Raw genomic sequence first — 16,452 nt, forward strand, 5'->3', positions numbered from 1 at the left:
TTGTGGAAGCGAGTTCCAAACCACCCTTTGCGTGAAGAAGTGCTTCCTAACATCTCTCCTGAACGGCCTGTTCCGAATTTTTAGACTATGCCCCATTGTTTTAGAATCTCCAACCAGTGGAAATGGTTTATCTTTATCTAGCCTGTCTTTTCCTGTTAATATCTTGAAGACTTCAATCAGATCACCCCTTAACCTTCTAAATTCTAGCGAAAACAGGCCTAATTTGTGTAATCTCTCCTCATAACTTAACCCCTGTAGTCCAGGTATCATTCTTGTAAACCTACGTTGCGCTCCCTCCAAGGCCAATTCTTCTTCTTCTTTGGCCTCCTTGTCTGGAGTGACAATGGGTAAGCGCCTAGAGGTGGTCAGTGGTTTGTGAAGCAGCGCCTGGAGTGGCTATAAAGGCCAATTCTAGAGTGACAGACTCTTCCACAGGTGCTGCAGATAAAATTGTTTGTCAGGGCTGTTACACAGTTGGCTCTCCCCTTGCGCTTCTGTCTTTTTTCCTGCCAACTGCTAAGTCTGTTCGACTCGCCACACTTTAGCCCCGCCTTTATGGCTGCCCGCCAGCTCTGGCGATCGCTGGCAACTGACTCCCACGACTTGTGATCAATGTCGCAGGACTTCATGTCACGTTTGCAGACGTCTTTAAAGCGGAGACATGGACGTCCGGTGGGTCTGATACCAGTGACGAGCTCGCTGTACAATGTGTCCTTGGGGATCCTGCCATATTCCATGTGACTCACATGGCCAAGCCATCTCAAGTGCCGCTGGCTCAGTAGGGTGCATATGCTGGGGATGTTTGCCGCCTCGAGGACTTCTGTGTTGGAGATACGGTCCTGCCACCTGATGCCAAGGATTCTCCGGAGGCAGCGAAGATGGAATGAATTGAGACGTCGCTTTTGGCTGACATACATTGTCCAGGCCTCGCTGCCATAGAGCAAGGTACTGAGGACACAGGCTTGATACACTCGGACATTTGTGTTCCGTGTCAGTGTGCCATTTTCCCACACTCTCTTGGCCAGTCTGGACATAGCAGTGGAAGCCTTTCCCATGCGCTTGTTGATTTCTGCATCGCGAGACAGGTTACTGGTGATAGTTGAACCTAGGTAGGTGAACTCTTGAACCACTTCCAGAGCGTGGTCGCCAATATTGATGGATGGAGCATTTCTGACGTCCTGTCCCATGATGTTTGTTTTCTTGAGGCTGATGGTTAGGCCAAATTCGTTGCAGGCAACCGCAATCCTGTCGATGAGTCTCCGCAGACACTCTTCAGTGAGAGATGTTAATGCAGAATCGTCAGCAAAGAGGATGAGGACTTTCCGTACTTTGGTCTTCGCTCTTAGATGGGCAAGGTTGATCTTGTGTGGAGGAGAATTCCTTCTTCTGAAGACTTGAACGCATGTGAGAGCAGCAGGGAGAATAAGATCCCAAACAGTGTCGGTGCGAGAACACAGCCCTGTTTCATGCCACTCAGGATAGGAAAGGGGTCTGATGAGACGCCGCTATGCTGAATTGTGCCTTTCATATTGTCATGGAATGAGGTGATGATACTTAGTAGCTTTGGTGGACATCTGATCTTTTCTAGCAGTCTGAAGAGACCACATCTGCTGACGAGGTCAAAGGCTTTGGTGAGATCTATGAAAGCAATGTAGAGGGGCATCTGTTGTTCACGGCATTTCTCCTGTAGCTGGTGAAGGGAGAACAACATGTCAATGCTGGATCTCTCCGCTCGAAAGCCACACTGTGTCTCAGGGTAGACAAGCTCAGCCAGCTTCTGGAGCCTGTTTAAAGCGACTTGAGCGAAGACTTTCCCCATGATGCTGAGCAGGGAGATTCCACGGTAGTTGCTGCAGTCACCGCGGTCACCCTTGCTCTTATAAAGGGTGATGATATTGGCATTGCGCATGTTCTGTGGTACTGCTCCCTCGTCCCAGCATAGGCAAAGCAGTTCGTAGAGTGCTGAAAGTATAGCAGGCTTGGCACTCTTGATTATTTCAGGGGTAATGCCGTCCTTCCCAGGGGCTTTTCCGCTGGCTCGAGAATCAATGGCATCACTGAGTTCCGATTTTGTTGACTGTACGTCCAGCTCGTCCATGACTGGCAGAGACTGGGCTGCACTGAGGGCGGTCTCAGTGACAACATTTTCCCTGGAGTACAGTTCTAGGTAGTGCTCCACCCAGCGGTCCATTTGCTTGTGTTGGCCAGTGATTGTGTCCCCTAATTTAGATTTGAGGGGCGCGATCTTCTTGATGGTTGGCCCAAAAACTCTCTTAATGCCATCATACATTCCTCTAATGTTTCTGGTGTCAGAGGCCAGCTGAATATGACTGCATAGGTGTTGCCAGTAGTCATTTGCGCAGCGCCTGGCTGTTCATTGTGCAGCACTACTGGCTGCTTTAAGTGCTACGGATGTTAACACGCTGGGGGCTTTCTTGTAGTTCAGCAGTGCAATGCGCTTAGTGGCTATGACAGGTTCCAGCTCTTCAAAGTGAGATTGAAACCAGTCTGCATTCCGCTTCACACGTTTGCCATAGGTGGTCATTGCTGAGTCATACATGGCGTCTCTGATGTGGGCCCACTTGGTCACTGCATCCCCTGTAGGAGTGTTTTGAAGGGCTTTTTCAAGTGAATTTAGATACCTATGTAACAGCTGTGGATAAGAAATTCTGCTCGTGTTGATGCGCGGGCGGCTCTTCTGCTTGGAATGATGCAGCTTCTTTGGTCTGAGTCTAACCTTGCTGCACACCAGGGAGTGGTTGGTGTCGCAGTCCGCACTGTGGAAGCTGCGTGTGATTTGAACGCTGTTTAAGGAGGCTCGCCTTGTGACGATGAGGTCCAGCTGGTGCCAACGATGTGATCGTGGGTGCCTCCAAGAAACCTGGTGACAGGGTTTAGTATGAAAGTACGAGTTGGTGATGCAGAGGTTGTGATAGGTACACAACTCAAGCAGTCTCTGTCCATTCTCATTCATCCTTCCAATGCCATAGCGCCCAAGACAGGAGGGCCATGAGTCATGGTCGGCCCCAACCCTGGCATTAAAGTCCCCCAGCAGGAACAGGTGTTCGGTGTTGGGGATGCTTCGAATGATATTATGGAGTTCCTCGTAGAACTGGTCTTTAGCTTCAGGTGGGGAGCAGAGTGTTGGAGCATAGATGCTGAGTAGGTGTACTGGACCAGAGGCAGTGAGCAGTCGGATGGACAGTATGCATTCTGAACCATTTGAGGGTGGCATTATTATGCTGAGCAAAGAGTTTCTGATGGCGAAGCCCACTCCATGCTGTCTTGGTTCTTCAGGATCCCTACCCTGCCAGAAGAAGGTGTAGTCTTGCTCTCTTAGAGATCCGCTCGCAGGGAGGCGTGTTTCCTGAAGTGCTGCAATGTCCACATTGAGTCTGCTGAGCTTGTTGTTAATGATGGCGGTCTTCCGAGAATCATTGATTTGTGTAAGGTCTTCCGACAGGCCCAGGACACATAGTTCTGACGTTCTAGCTTGCGAAACGAAGGGCTGGTACCTTCTTTCCTTTTTTTGTCGTGCTGTTTGGTGCGGTGTTGCAGTCCACTTGTCGGGCAATGACCCTGAGCTCCAAGCACCCATTGAAGCAGGTGGACTGTGGCGGGACAGAACCTTACTGACCGGGGACTGCCCGGTTTGAGGCAGGCGGTAGCTGTCCAGTGAGGTGCGATGACCTCTCCCACCGAGAAAGGCAACCCGTGGCGCCCAATCTCTACGCCAATTGAGCTGGACTGAAAACCCGTAACTGTTGCCTTCCATGTTGTTTTGGTCGCTGTGAGGTGACTATGGAGTGACCTCTCCATGACGCATGCCTGGGCGGATGTATGGAGGTTGTGAGTTGCCCAAGTGTCAAAACCCCCTCTTGGCCTTTCTGATGGGGTCCAAAGGAGTGCAGAGCACGACCTTTGGCACCGGTATGGCTGCAGGAACTGCCAGAAACATGCCAGAGGTGACACATGACCGCCTTCGGGGTTCCGCTCCGGATTTTCTGTTAGGGTTTACTCCCTTAGCCTTGGTCTCTCCCGAGATGCCCACAAGGCAGTGGGGTTGTTAGGGCCCCTGCTCAGGGGTAGGTGGATGCCGGTGGGAGGAAGGGGGTGCGGGGGGGAGGGGGTGCGATGAGAAGGGGTGCAGTGGGAAGGGGTGGAAGGAAGGGGGTGCGAGGGGGAGCTGGGAAGGGGGCTGCAGGGGGGTAGGGGAGGGGGTGCAGGGTAAGGGGGTGTGAGGGGAAGATGGTGTGAGGGGGGAGCTGGGAAGGGGGTGCAAGAGTGTGGGGGGAAGGGGGGTGGGGGTGGGGGGCTTCCCAGCACAGCAACTCGATTGGATTTCATGGGTACTGAAAATGGGAGGTCGATACCTGTTTTTAATGGTTTGTAAACGCCTGAAAGATGAAGGAGCGAGGTCACTGCTCCCGAGCCGGCGGGAAACTCAGTTGTCCGTCCGGAGTGTCGAGCGTGAAAGACGGCACGGCCATGCCGGGCTCCAGGGAGGACGCCAATATATCCTTCTTAAGGTGTGGTACCCAGAACTGCTCACAGTACTCCAAGTGGGGTCTAACCAGGGTTTTGAATAGCTGCAGCATAACCTCTAGATCCTCTAGATATAAAGGCTAGCATTTCATTAGCCTTTTTGATTATTTTCTGCATTCGCTCGTGGCATTTTAAAGATCTATGCACCTGAACCCCCAAGACTCTTTGGGCATCCACTGTACTTAACCTCTTCCCATTTAGAAAGTACCCTGCTCTATCCTTTTTTGGTCCAAAATGGATAATCTCACACTTGCCCGCATTGAAATCCATCTGCCACAGTTTTGCCTACTCATCTAGTCTGTCAATATCTCTTTGCAATTCTATGCTATCATCTAGACTGTCTACAATGCAGCCTAACTTTGTATCATCAGAAAATTTGGATATATGACTTACTATGCCATCATCCAAGTTGTTAATGAATAATGTGAATAATTGAGGCCCCAACACACATCCCTGCGGGACACCACTAGTCACATCCTGCCAATCGGAGTACTTACCCATTATCCCCACTCTCTGTCACCTACCACTCAACCAACTTCCTAACCATGTCAATAATTTGTCCTCAACTCCATGGGCTTCTACCTTAGTTAACAGTCTTTTATGTGGGACTTTATCAAATGCCTTCTGGAAGTCCATATAAATAACATCCATTCGACATTCCCCTGTCCACAACCTTAGTCACCTCTTCAAAAAATTCAATGAGATTTGTCAGGCATGACCTTCCCGTCATGAATCCATGCTGGCTGTCCCTGATTAATTGAAATTTTTCTAGGTGTTCAGTCACCCTATCCTTGATTATAGACTCCAGCAACTTGCCCACCACAGATGTCAGGCTAACTGCTCTGTAATTTCCTTAGTTCCCCCTTTCACCCGTCTTTAAAAGTGAAGTGACATGTGCGACTTTCCAATCCAGAGGGACCACTCCTGAATCTAGGGAACTCTGAAAGACTATAGTTAGGGCATCTACACTGCAGCAGGCCAAGGACAGAAATGTGGGCATGAGAGCAGGGGTGTGTGTTGAAATAGCAAACAACTGGAAGTTCGGGGTCATGCTTTCAGACTGAACTGAGGTGTCCCGCAGAGCGGTCACCCAATTTGTGTTTGGTCTCCCCAATATAGAGGCAATTGCATTGTGAACAGCGAATACAGTATACTAAATTGAAGGAAGTATAAGTAAATCACTGCTTCACCTGAAAGGAGTGTTTGGGACCTTGAATTATGAGGACAGAGGAGGTAAAGGGGCAGGTACTACACCTCCTGCGATTGGATGGGAAGGTACTGTGGGAACGGAACGAGGTGTCGGGGTGCTGGAGGAGTGGACCAGGGTGTCGTGGAGGGAACAATCCCTTTGGAATGCTGACAGGGGAGGGGAAGTGAAGATGTGTTTGGTGGTGGCATCACGCTGGAGGTGGTGGAAATAGTGGAGGATGATCCTTTGGATGTGGATGCTGGTGAGGTGGAAAGTGAGGACAAGGGGAACCCTGTCGTGGTTCTGGGATGGAGGGGAAGGGGTGAGGGCAGAAGTGTGGGAAATAGGTTGGACATGGTTGAGGGCCCTGTCAACCACAGTGCGGGGGGAATACTCGGGTGAGGAAAAAGGAAGACATATCAGAAGTGCTGTTGTGGAAGGTTGCATCATCAGAACAGATGCGTTGGAGACAGAGAAACTGGGAGAATGGGATGGAGTCCTTGCAGGAAGCAGAGTGTAAGGAAGTGTAGTCAAGGTAGCCGTGGGAGTAAGTGGGCTCATAATGAATATTAGTAGACAGTCCAGCCCCAGAGATGGAGGCAGAGAAGTTGAGAAAGGGAAAAGTGTCAGAGATAGACTATGTAAATATGAGAAGGGTGGAAATTGGAAGCAAAGTTGATGAAGTTTTCCGGTTTGGGGCAAGAGCAGGAAGCGGCACCGATACAGTCATCAAGGTACCAGGAAAAGAGATGAGTGAGGGGGCCTGGGTAGGACTGGAACAAGGAATATTTGACATACTCCACAAAAAGACAGACATAACTAGGACCCATGCGGGTACCCAAAGCAACACCTTTTGTTTGGAGGAAGTGAGTGGAGTTGAAGGAGAAGTTGTTCAATGTGAAAACAAATTCAGCCAGGTGGTTGTGGATGGGGAATGGTTGGGCCTCTGTTCAAGGAAGAAGCGGAGAGCCCTCAAACCGTCCTGGTGGGGGATGGAGGTGTAGAGAGCCTCCTTCTGTGCCGTAGATTACTCTATGACTATAATTGAGGTGCAGTGAATAGAGATGTCTTTGGATATTTTACTGCCTAGGTCTCTTTGGAAACCAATGCAATTAGCAATAAATGGTGACAAGTATTACATTACCTTTATTATGTCAATCAGATAATATCCGAGAACACACGGTAATGTATCCTGTCAGTCACATTGATGGACACCATAAAATACATAAAAATAACACAACTTTTGTCTGGTCTGCACTTTTCAGATTGGTCTGTGTGTTGATTTGCTGGGCAGAGCCTGGTGCTCACGACTCGGTTACTGGGCTTCAGACCCCAGCTCTCACTGCTCCCCGGCCTTGATTACTGGGCTTCGGGTCTTACTGCTCCCCAACCTGGGTTACTGGGCTCCTTCTCTCACTTCTCCTCGGCCTCAGTTCCTGGGCTCTGGCTCTCACTGCTCCCCAGCCTCATATAGTGGCCTCTGCGTCTCACTGTTCCAGGCCTCAGTTGCTGGGCTCCATCTCTCACTGCTCCCCGGCCTTGGTTACTGGGCTCCATCTCTCACTGCTCCCCGGCCTCGGTTACTGGGCTCCATCTCTCTCTACTCCTGGCCTCGGATACTGGTCTCCGGCTCTCACTTCTCCTCGGCTCGGTTACTGGGCTCCAGCTCTCATTGCTCCCCAGCCTCATATAGTAGCCTCTGCGTCTCACTGTTCCAGGCCTCGGTTACTGGGCTTCGGCTCTTGCTGCTCCCTGGCCTCGGTTACTGGGCTCCGGCTCTTGCTGCTCTCTAGCCTCGGTTACTGGGCTCCAGCTCTCACTGCTGTCAGGCCTCGGTTACTGGGCTCCGGCTCTCGCTGCTCCCTAGCCTCGATAACTGGGCTCCAGTTCTCACTGCTCCCCGACCGCAATAACTGGGCTCCGGCTTTCACTGCTCCTCAGCCTCGGTTACTGGGCTCCTGCTTTCACTGTTCCCCGGCCTCAGTTACTGGGCTCCAGTTCTCACTGCTCCCAGAGTCTCTCTCCTCCCTGGCCTCAGTTACTGGGCTCCATCTCTCTCTACTTCCTGGCCTCAGTAACTGGGCTCCGGCTCTCACTGCTGCCCGGCCTCACTTACTGGGCTCCGGTTTCACTTCTCCCTGGCCTCGGTTACTGGGCTCCATCTCTCTCTACTCCTTGACCTCGGTTTCTGATCTCCGGATCTCGCTGCTCCCCGGCTTCGGTTACTGGCCTCTGGTTCTCACTGTTATTACTGGGCAGCGGACCCCAGCTCTTGTTGTTCCCCAGCTTCATTTACTAGGCTGCTGCCCTCAACGACTACTCTTGACAACAATGGGAGGGGAGAGGGGCAGCATCTTATGGACAAGGGTGGATAGCTTGGGAGGTGTTTGAATGGAGGGGGATAGCATGGGAGAGGGTATTGGAGAACATGGGAGAGGGGAGGGGAACAGCATGGGAGAGAGGATGGGATAGCATGGGACGGAAGGAATAGGGGAATCTCAATAAGATAGAAGCAGAGTTTTTTTTACTCATACATGGGAAGTAGGTGTCACTGGCCAGGCCAGCATTTATTGCCCATCCCTAATTGCCCTTGAGAAGGTGGTGGTGAGCTGCATCCTTGAACCGCTGCAGTCCATGTGGGGTAGGTACACCCACAGTGCTGTTAGGAAGGGAGTTCCAGGATTTTGACCCAGTGACAGTGAAGGAACGGCAATATAGTTCCAAGTCAGGATGGTGTGTGACTTGGAGGGGAACTTGCAGGTGGTGGTGTTCCCATATATTTGCTGCCCTTGCCTTCGAGGTGGTAGAGGTCGCGGGTTTGTAAGGTGCTGTCTAAGGAGCCTTGGTGCATTGCTGCAGTGCATCTTCTAGATGGTACACACTGCTGCCACTGTGCGTCGGTGGTGGAGGGAGTGAATGTTTGTAGATGGGGTGCCAATCAAGCGGGCTGCTTTGTTCTGGATGGTGTCGAGCTTCTTGAGTGTTGTTGGAGCTGCACCCATCCAGGCAAGTGGAGAGTATTCCATCACACTCCTGACTTGTGCCTTGTAGATGGTGGTCAGGTTTTGGGGAGTCAGGAGGTGAGTTACTCGCCTCAGGATTCCTAGCCTCTGACCTGCTCTTGTAGCCATGGTATTTATATGGCTACTCCAGTTCAGTTTCTGGTCAATGGTAGCCCCTAGGATGTTGATCGTGGGGGATTCAGCGATGGTAATGCAGTTGAATGTCAAGGGGAGGTGGTTAGATTCTCTCTTGTTGGAGATGATCATTGCCTGGCACTTGTGTGGCACGAATATTAATTGCCACTGATCAGCCCAAGTGTAGATATTGTCCTGGTCTTGCTGCATTTCTACACGGACTGCTTCAGTATCTGAGGAGTCGTGAATGGTGCTGAACATTGTGCAATCATCAGCGAACATCCCCACCTTATGATTGATGGAAGGTCATTGATAAAGCAGCTGAAGATGTTTGGGCCTAGGACACTACCCTGAGGAACTCCTGCAGTGATGTCCTGGAGCTCAGATGATTGACCTCCAACAACCACAACCATCTTCCTTTGCGCTAGGTATGACTTCAGCCAGCAGAGGGTTTTCCCACTGATTCCCATTGACATCAGTTTTGCGAGGGCTCCTTGATGCCATACTCGGTCAAATGCTGCCTTGATGTCAAGGGCAGTCACTCTCACCTCACCTCTTGAGTTCAGTTCTTTTGTCCATGTTTGAACCAAAGCTGTAATGAGGTCAGGAGCTGAGTGGCCCTGGCAGAACCCAAACTGAGCATCACTGTGCAGGTTATTGCTAAGCAAGTGCTGCTTGATGGCACTGTTGATGACACCTTCCATCACTTTGCTGATGATTGAGAGTAGGCTGATGGGGCGGTCATTGGCCGGGTTGGACTTGTCCTGCTTTTTGTGTACAGGACATACCTGGGCAATTTTCCACATTGCAGGGTAGCTGCCAGTGTTATAGCTGTACTGGAACAGGTTGTCTAGGGGCGCGGCAAGTTCTGGAGCACAGGTCTTCAGTACTATTGCCAGAATATTGTCAGGGCCCATAGCTTTTGCAGTATCCAGTGCCTTCAGTCATTTGTTGATATCACGCGGAGTGAATCAAATTGGTTGAAGTCTGGCATCTGTGATGCTGGGGACTTCAGGAGGAGGCCGAGATGGATCATCAACTCGGCACTTCTGGCTGAAGATTGTTGCAAATGTTTCAGCCTTATCTTTTGCACTGATGTGCTGGGCTCCCCCATCATTGAGGATGGGGATATTTGTGGACCCACCTCCTCCAGTTAGTTGTTTAATTGTCCACCACCATTCACGGCTGGATGTGGCAGGACTGCAGAGCTTAGAGCTGATCCGTTGGTTATGGGATCGCGTAGCTCTGTCTATTGTATGCTGCTTACGCAGTTTGGCATGCAAGTAGTCCTGGGTTGCAGCTTCACCAGGTTGACACCTTATTTTGAGGTATGCCTGGTGCTGCTCCTGGCATGCCCTCCTGCACTCTTCATTGAACCAGGTTTGATGGTAATGGTAGAGTGGGGGATATGCCAGGCCATGAGGTTACAGATTGTGGATGAGTACAATTCTGCTGTTGCTGATGGCCCACAGCGCCTCATGGATGCCCAGTTTTGCATTGCTAGATCTGTTCGAAATCTATCCCATTTAGCACGGTGATAGTGCCACACAACACGATGGACAGTATCTTCAATGTAAAGGCAGGACTTCGTCTCCACAAGGACTGTGCTGTGGTCACTCCTACCAATACTGTCATGGACAGAAGCATCTGCGGCAGACAGATTAGTGAGGATGAGGTCAAGTCTGGTACTGGGTAATGAACCCGGCCAGGTGTTAGATTTTGATGTAGGTGAGCACTTTGGTGATAGTGATCACAATTCGGTTAGGTTTACCTTAGCGATGGGCAGGGACAGGTATATACCTCAGGGCAAGAATTATAGCTGGGGGAAAGGAAATTATGATGCGATTAGGCAAGATTTAGGATGCGTAGGATGGGGAAGGAAACTGCAGGGGATGGGCACAATCGAAATGTGGAGCTTATTCAAGGAGCAGCTACTGCGTGTCCTTGATAAGTATGTACCTGTGAGGCAGGGAGGAAGTTGTCGAGCGAGGGAGCCGTGGTTTACTAAAGAAGTTGAAGCGCTTGTCAAGAGGAAGAAGAAGGCTTATGTTAGGATGAGACGTGAAGGCTCAGTTAGGGCGCTTGAGAGTTACAAGCTAGCCAGGAAAGATCTAAAGGGAGAGCTAAGAAGAGCGAGGAGAGGACACGAGAAGTCATTGGCGGATAAGATCAGGGAAAACCCTAAGGCTTTCTATAGGTATATCAGGAATAAAAGAATGACTAGAGTTAGATTAGGGCCAATCAAGGATAGTAGTGGGAAGTTGTGTGTGGAATCAGAGGAGATAGGGGAAGCGTTAAATGAATATTTTTCGTCAGTATCTACAGTAGAGAAAGAAAATGTTGTCGAGGAGAATACTGAGATACAGATTACTAGGCTAGATGGGATTGAGGTTCACAAGGAGGAGGTGTTAGCAATTTTGGAAAGTGTGAAAATAGATAAGTCCCCTGGGCCAGATGGGATTTATCCTAGGATCCTCTGGGAAGCCAGGGAGGAGATTGCAGAGCCTTTGTCCTTGATCTTTATGTCGTCATTGTCGACAGGAATAGTGCCGGAAGACTGGAGGATAGCAAATGTTGTCCCCTTGTTCAAGAAGGGGAGTAGAGACAGCCCTGGTAATTATAGACCTGTGAGCCTTACTTCGGTTGTGGGTAAAATGTTGGAAAAGGTTATAAGAGATAGGATTTATAATCATCTTGAAAAGAATAAGTTCATTAGCGATAGTCAGCACGGTTTTGTGAAGGGTAGGTCGTGCCTCACAAACCTTATTGCGTTTTTTGAGAAGGTGACCAAACAGGTGGATGAGGGTAAAGCCGTGGATGTGGTGTATATGGATTTCAGTAAGGCGTTTGATAAGGTTCCCCACGGTAGGCTATTGCAGAAAATACGGAAGTATGGGATTGAAGGTGATTTAGTGCTTTGGATCAGAAATTGGCTAGCTGAAAGAAGACAGAGGGTGGTGGTTGATGGCAAATGTTCATCCTGGAGTTTAGTTACTAGTGGTGTACCGCAAGGATCTGTTTTGGGGCCACTGCTGTTTGTCATTTTTATAAATGACCTGGATGAGGGTGTAGAAGGGTGGGTTAGTAAATTTGCGGATGACACGAAGGTCGGTGGAGTTGTGGATAGTGTCGAAGGATGTTGTAGGTTACAGAGGGACTTGAGGTTGTTTTCGTTGGAGAGAAGGAGGAGGAGAGGTGACTTAATAGAGACATATAAGATAATCAGAGGGTTAGATAGGGTGGATAGTGAGAGTCTTTTTCCTCGGATGGTGATGGTAAACACGAGGGGACATAGCTTTAAGTTGAGGGGCGATAGATATAGGACAGATGTCAGAGGTAGTTTCTTTACTCAGAGAGTAGTAGGGGCGTGGAACGCCCTGCCTGCAACAGTAGTAGACTCGCCAACTTTAAGGGCATTTAAGTGGTCATTGGATAGACATATGGATGAAAATGGAATAGTGTAGGTCAGATGGTTTCACAGGTCGGCGCAACATCAGGGCGGCACAGTGGCGCAGTGGTTAGCACCGCAGCCTCACAGCTCCAGGGACCTGGGTTCGATTCCGGGTACTGCCTGCGTGGAGTTTGCAAGTTCTCCCTGTGTCTGCGTGGGTTTTCTCCGGGTGCTCCGGTTTCCTCCCACAAGCCAAAAGACTTGCAGGTTGATAGGTAAATTGGCCATTATAAAGTGTCACTAGTATAGGTAGGTGGTAGGGAAATATAGGGACAGGTGGGGATGTTTGGTAGGAATATGGGATTAGTGCAGGATTAGTATAAATGGGTGGTTGATGTTCGGCACAGACTCGGTGGGCCGAAGGGCCTGTTTCAGTGCTGTATCTCTAATCTAATCTAAAAAAATCTAATCTAAAAACATCGAGGGCCAAAGGGCCTGTACTGCGCTGTAATGTTCTATAAGTATATTTTCCCCTCGTGTTTGTTCCCCCACCACCTGCCGCAGACCCAGTCTAGCAGCTATCTTCATTAGGACTCGGCCAGCTTGGTCAGTAGTGGTGCTACCGAGCCACTCTTGGTGATGGACATTGAAGTCCCCCACCCAGAGTACATTCTGTGCCCTTGCCACCCTCAGTGATTCCTCCAACTGGTGTTCAACATGGAGGAGTACTGACTCATCAGCTGAGGGAGGGCGGTAGGTGGTAATCAGTAGGAGGTTACCTTGCCCATGTTTGACCTGATGCCATGAAACCTCATGGGGTCCGGAGTCGATGTTGAGGACTCCCAGGGCAACTCCCTCCCTACTGTATACTACTGTGCCACCGCCTCTGGTGGGTCTGTCCTGCCGGTGGGACAGGACATAGCCGGGGATGGTGATTGCAGTGTCTGGGACATTTTCTGTAAGGTATGATTCCGTGAGTATGACTATGTCAGGCTGTTGCTTGACTAGTCTGTGGGACAGCTCTCCCAACTTTGGCCCAAGCCCCCAGATGTTAGTAAGGAGAACTTTGCAGTGTCGACAGGGCTGGGTTTGCCGTTGTCGTTTCCGGTGCCTAGGTCGATGCCGGTTGGTCTGTCCGGTTTCATTCCTTTTTACTGACTTCGTAGCGGTTAGGTACAACTGAGTGGCCTGCTAGGCTATTTCAGAGGGCATGTAAGGGTTAACCACATTGCTGTGGGTCTGGAGTTACATGTAGGCCAGACCATGTAAGGACAGCAGATTTCCTTCCCTCAAGGACATTAGTGAACCAGATGGGTTTTTACAATAATCGACAATGGTTTCATGGCCATCATTAGACTAGCTTTTAATTCCAGATTTATTAATTTAAATCAAATTCCACCTTCTGCTATGGTGGGATTTGAACCCATGTCTCCAGAGAAAGACCCTGGGTCTCTGGGTTACTAGTCCAGTGATAATACCACTACGCCACCGCCTACCCTATATATCAGGTTGCTATATCAGGTCAGTTACCATTCGTCACAACTAGGAGAGCTGAGAGATGGAACAGTTTTTAAACCAGGCAGGCAAAGGTGGGAGCGGGAGGATTACAATCAACATGGAGTTCATCAATTTCAGAACCATCCTTTTATCAGTTCATTACTCCTACCTTCCATCGTATCACAGACTTTCCTATTTGTTCTTTCAGGTCCAGTCATTTCAAAATGTAAATTTGTAGATTTCAATATGTCCTCAATCAAACTGGGAACATTGATGTATAATTTCCCTGTTTATTTCCCTTCCTCACAGTTAACCTTCTGACGATTGGGATCCTGTCTCGGGGCAAGTGCGGTCTCTCCAAATGTGTCACTTGCTACTTGGTGGCCATGGGAACGGCGGATCTACTGGTTACTATCCTTGATCTGATATTGAGGCATATTCCCGTTGTATATCGGGAGCAGTTTCAGTTCCTTCAGTATTCCATCCCCGTGTGTAATATCCACGCCGTCCTGCTTTATGCAGGCACAGACTGTTCTGTCTGGTTCACCGTCACTTTCACCTTTGATCGATTTGTGGCCATTTGTTGCCAGAAGCTGAAAAGTAAATATTGCAGCGAGAAAACGGCAGCTGTGGTTCTGGGAACAGTGACTGTGCTGAGCTGTTTAAAGAACATCACCTGGTATTTTATGTTAACAGGTTGGTATTGGCTGGTAAACATGCCCTGGTTTTGTAGGATAAGATTCGATGTTCAGTTCTCTTTGGTCTGGATAACTATCGAGCTCCTCCATTACATTCTAACCCCGGGGGTCTCATTTTTTGTGATTTTGCTGCTCAATGCTTTCACCGTCAGACACATTTTAGTGAGAAGCAGAGGACGCAGGAGACTCCGGGCTCACAGCATTGGGGAGAGTCGCAGAGATCCAGAGATGGAGAGCCGAAGGAAATCCATAATTTTACTGTTGGGTATCTCGGCCAATTTCATTCTATTGTGGGCATTGTTTATGGTGTATTCGATATGGTACCGAATGGTTTTTTTGGTGGGTCCTATGTCTGTATTTCTACCTGGTTATTTACAAGATGTGGGCTTCATGCTGCAGCTCCTGAGTAGCTGCACAAACACTGTGATTTATGTCGTGACCCAGACTCAGTTCAGAGAACAGTTGAAGAATGTACTGAAATGTCCCTTTAAACCAATAGTTAAATTCATTCAATGCTGAGAGGTGCTGAAACACTCTTTGGGCGGCACAGTGGCACAGTGGTTAGCACCGCAGCCTCACAGCTCCAGGGACCCGGGTTCAATTCCGGGTACTGCCTGTGTGGAGTTTGCAAGTTCTCCCTGTGTCTGCGTGGGTTTTCTCCGGGTGCTCCGGTTTCCTCCCACAAGCCAAAAGACTTGCAGGTTGATAGGTAAATTGGCCATTATAAATTGTCACTAGTATAGGTAGGTGGTAGGGAAATATAGGGACAGGTGGGGATGTTTGGTAGGAATATGGGATTAGTGTAGGATTAGTATAAATGGGTGGTTGATGTTCGGCACAGACTCGGTGGGCCGAAGGGCCTGTTTCAGTGCTGTATCTCTAATCTAATCTAATCTTTCCAGCAGCCAGGGGTGTGGCCTGTTGTTACAGTGACAGAGCAGGGGTGGGGCCCATCGCTATGGTCACAGAGTGGGTGGGGACTGTTGCTATGGTGACAGAGTGTGGGTGGGCCTGTTCTCCATGGATTGGGGGCGAAGCCTGTTTCCCATGGTGACAGGGGAGTGGGAATGAGGCCTGGTCCCATGGTGACTGGGGAATGGGGTGGAGCCTGTTCCCCATAGTGGCCGGGGAATGTGGGCAGTGCCTGTTCACATGGCAATGGGGATTGGAAGCTGGGCCTGTTCCCCATGGTGCTGGGGAAGTGGGCGCCAGGTCTGTTCGCCAGGGTGATGGGGTCGCGGCCTGTTCCCATGGTGTTGGGGTAGCTGCAGCAAGAATTCTTCATAATCATTTATAATCTTTATAATCCCTACATATTATTTAGAATCCTTTATAACCATTTTAGGCATTTCTACACCTTTATGACACTTTATAATCTTTTTTCATCTTTTGTAATCCTTGAGAATCTTTTATAACCCTTTACAATTCTTTCTAATCTATTGTGACCCTTTATAACACCTTATAATCCTTTATAATATTTATAGTCATTTTCTATGCTTTTTGTCTTTTATAATCATTTATAATTCTTTATAACAATTTATAATGCTTTAGAATCCTTTGTAGCCCTTTATAATACTTCATAAAAGTTTTCAATCTTAATACTTTATAATCCCTCATAATCCTTTATATCTCTTTATAATCCTTTCCAATCCTTTATGAACCTTTATAATACTGTTAACCCTTTATAACTCTTCATAATCCTTTATAATCTTTGTAAGCCTTCATAACACCTTATGATACTTTATGTCCATTTGTAACCCTTTTTAATTCTTCGTAGCCCTTTATAACCATTTAAAATTCTTCATCATCCTTTTAACAGTTATAATTCTTTATAATACGTCATAAAACTTTATAATCCTTTATGATCATGTATAACCCTTCATAATCCTTTACCATCCTTTATAATCCTTTATAAAGCTTCATAAATCTTTATAATCCTTTGCAACCAATTATAATACTTTATAACTCTTGATAACCCTTTATAATCCTTTATGA

At 48.7% G+C, this 16,452-nt stretch overlaps 1 protein-coding gene across 1 annotated transcript; it reads left to right on the forward strand.

The window, feature by feature from the left end:
• The first annotated feature begins 8,140 nt into the window (after positions 1 to 8,140).
• LOC137347484 (probable G-protein coupled receptor 139) lies at positions 8,141 to 14,976 on the forward strand. Its single transcript, XM_068011929.1, has 2 exons — positions 8,141 to 8,150; positions 14,069 to 14,976. The coding sequence occupies exons 1-2, from the start codon at positions 8,141 to 8,143 to the stop codon at positions 14,974 to 14,976; spliced, it is 918 nt and encodes a 305-aa protein (XP_067868030.1).
• The last annotated feature ends 1,476 nt before the right edge of the window (positions 14,977 to 16,452 follow it).

Source organism: Heterodontus francisci, chromosome 32, assembly GCF_036365525.1.
Source record: "Heterodontus francisci isolate sHetFra1 chromosome 32, sHetFra1.hap1, whole genome shotgun sequence".
Lineage (NCBI taxonomy): Eukaryota > Metazoa > Chordata > Chondrichthyes > Heterodontiformes > Heterodontidae > Heterodontus > Heterodontus francisci.